At 35.2% G+C, this 8630-nt stretch overlaps 1 protein-coding gene across 2 annotated transcripts in view; it reads right to left on the bottom strand.

Moving 5' to 3' along the window:
* Positions 1-3600: 3600 nt before the first annotated feature.
* Positions 3601-8630, bottom strand: part of LOC141400782 (G-protein coupled receptor dmsr-1-like) — a 208894-nt gene continuing 203864 nt past the window's right edge. For both annotated transcript variants that reach the window (XM_073980275.1, XM_073980276.1), the window contains exon 4: positions 3601-4393. In XM_073980275.1, coding sequence (XP_073836376.1) covers positions 4026-4393 — 368 coding nt within the window. In that variant the 3' untranslated portion in view covers positions 3601-4025. The remainder of the gene's footprint in view (positions 4394-8630) is intronic.

Here is an 8630-nt window from a genome sequence, read left to right as displayed (position 1 = left end):
ATATGTTGGATATGTTTTATTTCACTCTTGAAAGTTGCATATCAAAAACTGTCCCTAAAATCGCAATCTTGAATAACGTAGGGCCACCTTGGAATACTACTACATTATCAAAGTTAAAAAATAGAAAGAATAAGTTATATAAAAAGTTTAAAAAAAGTAGATCCACTTTAGACTATGCAAATTATTCAATTGCTAGATCCAAATATACATTATGCAATAAACAACATTACAACAACTATATTGCAAAAATTAAGAAAGAATTAGTACTCAATCCTAAAGCTTTTTACGGTTTCATTAATACAAAACGCCGAGCTAGTGTCTTTCCTAAAATCCTAAAATTTGGAAATATTGTTGGAGAAGACGACACAGGAATCTCTAATATATTTGCCTCATTCTTTCAAACAACTTATTCCACCAAAACACATGACGATAATTTTGAGTATCCTTATAATATTTCTGAATGCTCATGTATAATGATAAGAAATTTAGATTCCTCCATGGTGTATAACAATCTAAAAAACTTAAAGAATACTACCTCTCCTGGACCAGATGGAATCCCAGCTTGTATATTAAAACACTGTGCCGATAATCTGGCGCTACCTCTATCGATCATGTTTGAAAAATCACTAAATTCTGGATATTTCCCAGCTATTTGGAAGGAATCTTTTATTGTTCCCCTTTTTAAGTCAGGCAATAAAGCAGATGTATGTAACTATAGAGGCATTGCAAAATTAAATGCCATACCAAAATTATTCGAAAAACTTATCACTGAACTGTTATGTTTTCAAGTATCCTCTGTTCTATCAAAACATGGGTTCCGAAAAAATCATTCTACGGTAACAAATTTGTTAGAATTGACTACACGTGTAAATGCTGCTTTTATAAAAAGGAGTCAGACTGATTGTGTGTATACAGACTTCAGCAAGGCATTCGACAAAGTAAATCATGGTTTATTGATAAAAAAGTTACATCGTATGGGTTTCAGTGGTCTATTGTTGAATTGGATAAAGTCATACTTAATCGATCGAATACAAGTTGTAAAATTTGGTAGTGCAACTTCAAATAAAATTTATGTAACTTCTGGTGTACCACAAGGTAGTCACCTTGGACCAGTATTGTTTACATTATTTATCAACGATTTGCCAGACATAATACACTATTCTAATGTCCTAATGTATGCGGATGATGTAAAAATATTTTATTCCTTGAATCATCCTTCTGATCAACTGAAACTACAGCATGATCTTGACAGTTTTTTATCAATGGTGCAACATCAATCTATTGGAATTAAATATTCTAAAGCGTAAACTCATGTCATTCTACAGATTACAAAAAATCAACACAAATTACTACTTTAACGAAAATATGTTAGAATCTGTCGATAGTATCAATGACCTTGGTATCCTCTTGGATCGTAGATTGGACTTCAGGGAACATATTTCATTAATTACAAATAGAGCATATAAAAACCTCGGCTTTATCAAACGTTGGAGCAAAGAATTTTCCGATCCAGCTGTTACTAAACAGCTATATATCTCATTTGTTCGTTCTCCTCTGGAATATGGATCAGTAGTTTGGGATCCAGCATATTCCATACACTCCAATTCTATTGAATCTGTACAAAAGCAATTTTTAATGTTCTGTCTTAGAAATCGAGGTTGGAACCCACAGACATTGCCATCTTACGAATTTCGCTTAAATTTGATTAAATTACCAACTTTAAAAAGTAGACGCACGATGCTAAATGTTACATTTTTACTAAATGTCATTCAGGGGACGATAAAATCAGAATTTACTTTGGAAAGAATTTATTTAAACGTTCCTTTCAGGCCAACTCGTCATTATCAATTTCTACAATTAAACTATTTCACCTCCAACTATGCTAATAACGATCCTTTGCGACTTATCTTTGTCGAATTTAATAAGTTTTATCATCTCATTGATCTGTCTGAAAGTCGACATTCGGTCAAAAATAAAATAATATTATTCCTAAATACTTAAATTGTTAATACTCTGTTAATAAATTCTGTATATAGTTATTTTGTATTTAATGTAGTCTGTAAGGATTTTTTGTAATCTATAGGCTTAAGCAATAAAAAAAAATATATCAGTAAAAGAAGTAACCGATACGATACACAGCAAACGACATCAGTTGTGAAATAAAAAGAAGAATTGTATTGGCTAACAGATGCTACTTTGGCTTAAGTAAGCAGTTTAGAAACAAAGCCATAACTCGTCAAACAAAAATAACGCTTTACAAAACACTGATACTACCCGTGCTGATGTATGGTTCCGAAGCCTGGGTACTTGCGCAAGCAGATAAGGCAGTGCTTGGTGTGTTTGAGAGAAAAGTTCTTCGAAAGATCTACGAATCAATCTGCGTTTACGGTGAATATCGACGTCGCATGAACGCAGAATTGGCAGGCCAAGAAATAGATTCGGCCTATAGAACAAATGTTCTGTAATGGGCCAGCTAAGTAAGTATGTAAGTATTTGGATTTGATATGATCACATTTAAAGGAATTTTTGAATGTTTGAAATGAACCGCAAAAATATTCCCCACATCCTCCTCTGTAAAGTTGCCAAAGACACTATATACCTAACTCGAATATTTCGAAAGAAAACTAGAATTGAACGGATTTTCCCCGCCAACTTTGGTTACTTTCCGATGTAAACCTTAAAAACGCCGATACACGTGTCTCATATTTTTAGCTCTACTTTCATAATCCACCAAGTTTTTCCCATCATTTTGAAAAAAAAAAAAAATATTTTGTTGCAAAGTGTTATTAATAATAGTATATAGAACATATTTGCAAAAATATAGAGGAATAAGTATTGGAATATAAAGGTTAGAGAGAATGTTTTAAAAATAGATTTTCTGTCCATTGTTCTATATCCACACATATGACACAAATGCGAAATATTGTACATCATATGAAACAAAGTGACAAAAAAATTCCGTATTTGTCTCAATAAATTAAAAAATTCGAAATCGAAAATAAAAGTTCTGATTTATGAAACTTGTAAGTTTTTAAAATATAAATTTCATAACTGAAAACGTTTAAGATTTAGCGTCGAAGCATGAGCGGATAGGAGAAATTCAGAAAGAGCATACCGGAAAACCCTGGAAACCACCTGTATCTCAAAAAGTCAAAAAATGGCGTATGGAACACTGAAGCATCACACCGACGATATATGTAGATAGATATCTATGTATTTTACATACATTAATCTTAAAAGGATTTAAATTACACATGTTTGTATGCTTGTTTTTCACATTGGCTTTGTTAATGGTCTCATTTTAATTCCTCAGAAAACCAATGCCGTAGCTTTTGCTTTACATTTTGTTGAATTGAATTTTATTTATATTCTAGGAAACCTCTTTCGTTTTGCTCTGTCATAAGAATTATATCCGTTGAAAATTTTATTTAGATGTTTGAAAAACTCAGATTCCTGTGGTTTGACCTACAACCACATTTGGTATATACATAGACACAGTTAAATGTGGGTTTTGCGCTTTTGTTAAAATGTTAAAAATCTTTTGGTTACGGTATAGGTCAAGACTGTCTGGATGTTATTTTGATATCGAGAGTTTGTGTGTTTTTATTTCTGGTGGTTTGTGTGCCAGCCATTTTGTGACTGCTGTTGCTACTGTTATGATAATTTTTAATTTATTTGGTCCTTTTCGGTGATGATGACGTTGTTGTTGTTGTTCTTGTTTTTTTGTTTGGGTTTCTTAAGTCCTCTAAGGGATATGTATGTATGTGTGTCTAAAGCGACCAAACACTCATAAAACACCCACATGAAATATTGTCAGTTACACTTGAACAGAATCCCATGTTAAGGCCTTTGTTACAATTTCAATTCCAGTGTCATGTGATGAGTAAACATTTTTCCAACACTCCTCCATCCATACATGCATACTGCCTTGCATGTGTATGTGTGTATGTTTGTCTCTATGTTTTAGAAACATTCTAAGTAATGGCATCATCATTATCACAATCTGCTTGACTATCTACGCTCGGCTACACATTTGTAACCTGTGTTGTTTGAAACCATTGGTCAGTGCAGGCACTTCGACTGCGATTATCTGTCGGCACCAGACCATTGACCAGTGTACAATTATCCTCTTGTAACGGCATCTGCTGGTGACTATCGTGGTTGTGATGCTGATGTTTATCCTGCCGTTGACATGAGTTCTTCTCGTTTTGGTGGTGCCGTGAGTGATACGGGTGATGGCGTCGATGGTGTTTACGATGGGATAGCAAACACCTGCCCAAGCGACGTGGGCAAAAGAGTAATATAAATGTCTGTCGAAACTGTCGACTCATGGAGCAATAAAGTATGAAATTTATACTTGAATTGAGCAGAGCCAATATATCCATGACATCACCTGGAATAGTAAAAATCGAAGGAAAATATTGATTAGAACACAAGAATGTGTATATCAATTTTATTTTAAATACAATTAAGTTATTTTTCTAAACATTGATGGTTCGAGAATGAATGTAATGAAATAAATCAATTCAACTGTGAATTAGTTTTACACAGATCAGAATTTTCTTTGAGAAAGAAAAAGTAAAAAAGCGTTAAGTTCGGCCTGGTCGAACTTTTCCCAGCAAAAATTCGGATCCGTTAGTCATTACGTAACCCATTACAAAGTATTGTAAACAAGCTTCTTTTCGCATTACAAGTAATCTGAAAAGTAACGGGTTACTTCTTAAAAAATTTACAAGGCAAACCTACTTACTTTACTCCTCACTAAGTAATGGGGACGGTGGTACAGTGTGTGTGTGTCCGACTATAAATCCTAAGGTTGTGTGTTCAACGCTCACCGTCGGCACGCGAGTTTTTGGTAATTTAAAAATAACAGTTCGTGCTGCACATGTGCACTGCACATTTAAGTTCTTAAGCAACCCTTAATATTCGTGTGCGTGGCACATTGTGTAGTGTCTTTGGCTAGTAATCAGAGGGTTCGTGGGTTCAATTCGGGCAGACAGCGAAATAAAATAAAGTAAAATAAAAGTAAGAAGTGTTATGAAATTAAAAACAAATTCTCTACATCAACTGTTCTAAAAATATAATTTTTTTCATCTTACTTTTTAACTTCTAGTGGCCACAGAATAACTAGTCATTCTAGTGGTTATAAAATAACTAGAAACTGAGTGCGACATGCCCTTGTAAAAATAATGGGGAAGAAATGGGGTTTGTGAGTAGTTACGGCTGCCAAAAATCCCTTACAAAACTCATGATTCTGAACATATTCTGAACTAAAACGGAATAATTATATTTTATCCACACATTTTAGGAGGAGATATTTTGTGACCACTTATACCTAAATAAGGTAAACAAGTAAGAACGGCGACGAGTTATATTGAAGTAAAATGGAACAATTAGTTTCCTTTCATTTATAAAGAAGACTAATTACCAATTGCAGGAAATTTCGTCGATCTCAAAGAAGACTAATTACCAAAATTTCCGATATTTCGGTAAGATAATGTGGCTAATAATTCTTTTCAAGAAGGTTAAATAACAAAAATCAGTCATTTCGGTAGGATATTGACGTTACAACCTTTAGAATTACGAAAATCGGGACGTACCGTTCTATGGGGGCTATATAAAGGCAAGGACCTATACCAACAAATTTCATATGGAACGTTAAATACCCAAAATGAAGTTTAAATACAAAATTTTAGCCATTTCGGTGGAATATTGAGGCAAGAACCTTCAAAATACCGAAATCGGAAGGTACCGTTCTATGGGGGCTATATGAAGGCGTGGACCTATACCGACAAATTTCATATGGAGAGTTGTATACCTCAAATGAGGACAAAATACCAAATTTCAGCAATTTCGAAGGAATATTGTGGCGATATGTAGATAGATATCTACACACACAACCTTCAAAATACCGAAAATCGGGAGGTACCGTTCATTGGGGCTAAATGAAGGCCTATACTAACAAAATTCTGGGCGAAAATTTTATACTCCAAATGAAGACTAAATACCAAATTTTTAGCTATTTCGGTGGAATATTGAGGCATCAACCGTCAAAACACCGAAAATAGGGAGGTATCGTTCTATGGGGGCTATATGAAGGCGTGAACCTATACCAACGAAATTCTGAGGGAATTTTTTATACCCCCAGCGAAGACTAAATACCAAATTGCAGTCATCTCGGAGGACTATTCAGGCCACAACCTTCAAAATACCGAAAATCGGGTGGAACCGTCCTAGCCATTTCGGTGGAATATTAAGGCCTCAACCTTCAAAATACCGAAAATCGGGAGGTACCGTTCAAAGAAGTCGTGGACCTATACCCACAAAATTAGAGGGGAAAGTTGAATGCCCCCAACGAAAACTAAATATCAAATTTTAGCCATTTCGGAGGAATATTGAGGCCACAACCTTCAAAATACCGAAAATCGGGAGGTACCGTTCATTGGGGCTGAATGAAGGCGTGGACCTATACTAACAAAATTCTGGGCGAAAGTTTTATACTCCAAATGAAAACCAAATACCAAATTTCAGCCATTTCGGTGGAATATCGAGGCCACAACCTTCAAAACACCGAAAATAGGGAGGTATCGTTCTATGGGGGCTATATGAAGGGGTTGACCTATACCAACAAAACTCTGGGGGAAAGTTGTATTCCCCCAACGAAGTATAATTACCACATTTTAGTCCTTTCGGTGTGATAATGAAGCTAAAACCTTAAAAATACCGAAAATCGGGTTCTACCGTTGTATGGGGGCTATATCAAAACGTGGACCGATAGAGCCTATTTGCAATACCAAACATCCTAGGAGTAAAAGAAACTTCTATACCAAATTACAAACCTCTGTCTTAAAAATTGCGAGCTGTATCTTGATTTTATCAGACGGACATGGTTATATCGACTTAGAATTTTACCCTGATCAAGTATTTATATACTTTATAGGGTATCCGATGAATATTTCGATGTGTTACAAGCGGTATGACAAATTTAATTATACCCTCCATATTATGGTGGAGGGCATAAAAAGCATAAAAATGTATTCAGTCGGTAGGGAACCTTATATGGGCTATATCAAAGTGAAAATCGGGAGGTACAGTTATATAGGTGGCTATACCTAAACATGACCTATGTTGACGGTTTTTAGTGGCGATATTTTGTGACCACTGGAAACCCCAAACGTTCCATCAAAAAATGTAGTTAAAATTCACAAAATACCGAAAATCGGGAGGTACCGTTATATGGGGGCTATACCTATACATGGACCTATATTGACAGTTTTTGGTGGAGATGTTTTGTGATTACTAGGAACCTCAACTGTCAAATTACAGGTAGTTCGATCAAAAATTTTAGCTAATATCCGTAAAATACCGATCGGGAGGTACCGTTATATGGGTGCTATAACAAAACATTGACCTATGTTGACGATATTTGGTGGAGATGTTTTTTGACCAGTGGGAACCCCAAACGTGAAATTACAAGTAGTTCGGACAACAATTTAGTTAAAATCTACAAAATACTGAAAATAGGGAGGTACCGTTATATAGGGGTTAAACCAAAAAGTGTTCCGATATAGCCCATCTTCGAACTTGACCTGCCTATGGAAAAAATACGCTCGGGTGCAAAAATATAGCGCAAATTTCTGAGGGAATTTTTTTAGCCCCAGAGAAGTCTAACTAATTATTTTCAGCCATTTCGACGGGATCATGTGATTAAAACCTTAAAACAAGTGAAAAGTATCAGTGGGCTTTGCCGACAGTGATATACCCTTAGCCTATGTGAATTGAAACCAAATTCTTTTTCCCCAAAATAATGTATTATTGAGGGTTTCAGCATTTTGTGGCCCTTTTTGGACATTAGATCTTGGCGACAAAAATGTGGATTAAGTTTAATGCTCAAAAGTGTTGCGAAGAAGGTACATGAAGCCATTGATCGACATAGCCCACTAGTCATTTCAGTTGGACACCGTATAACTTATATCCTGTGGACCACTATGTCAGGAAGCATGGACTTGCCCACAAAAAACAAAAACTGTAAACGAGTAGCATCGGTATAAATTTCCAAAGGATCTTCGAACGCTTCGAGGGGAAGGTACGCTAAGGAGGAATGAACCATATCGGTCATTTTCTAATTTGAACAAAATATTAGGTTGCTCCCATGGATGGTCTGTCGGAAATTATGACAGATACATTTCTGACATATATTACTTACGTCAGAAACGTCGTAAACCTAACAAAAACAAGGTTTCTGACAGAATAAACAATCGAATTTTATAACGTAAAAATCGATGCTTTTTCATAATAATAAAACGTTATTTAGCTCAAAAATATACATTTTTATACAGGCTTTGTACATATGTTTGTTATACGGGCAAAACACTGGTATGACCGTTGAAAACCTAAAAAATCATCATACACGTCATTTCTGGTTGCTCCCATCAAACATCTATAGCGTTTACAATTTTAGTGACATTTTTTAAGGACCGATATTGCCCATCTTCGAACTTAAACTAAGTTTGGACAAAGTATTACGAATGCTAAACTTTGGACCAAATCGGTTCATCAGTTCGAGAGTTATAGTGCGCTTCAGCCATTACACATGGTGCCATAGGGTTTTTACAACTACCGGGCTACTT

The sequence above is a fragment of the Musca autumnalis genome, unplaced genomic scaffold, assembly GCF_047663935.1.
Source record: "Musca autumnalis isolate F117 unplaced genomic scaffold, ASM4766393v1 scaffold_4, whole genome shotgun sequence".
Lineage (NCBI taxonomy): Eukaryota > Metazoa > Arthropoda > Insecta > Diptera > Muscidae > Musca > Musca autumnalis.
This window is presented reverse-complemented; position numbering and strand designations above follow the sequence as displayed.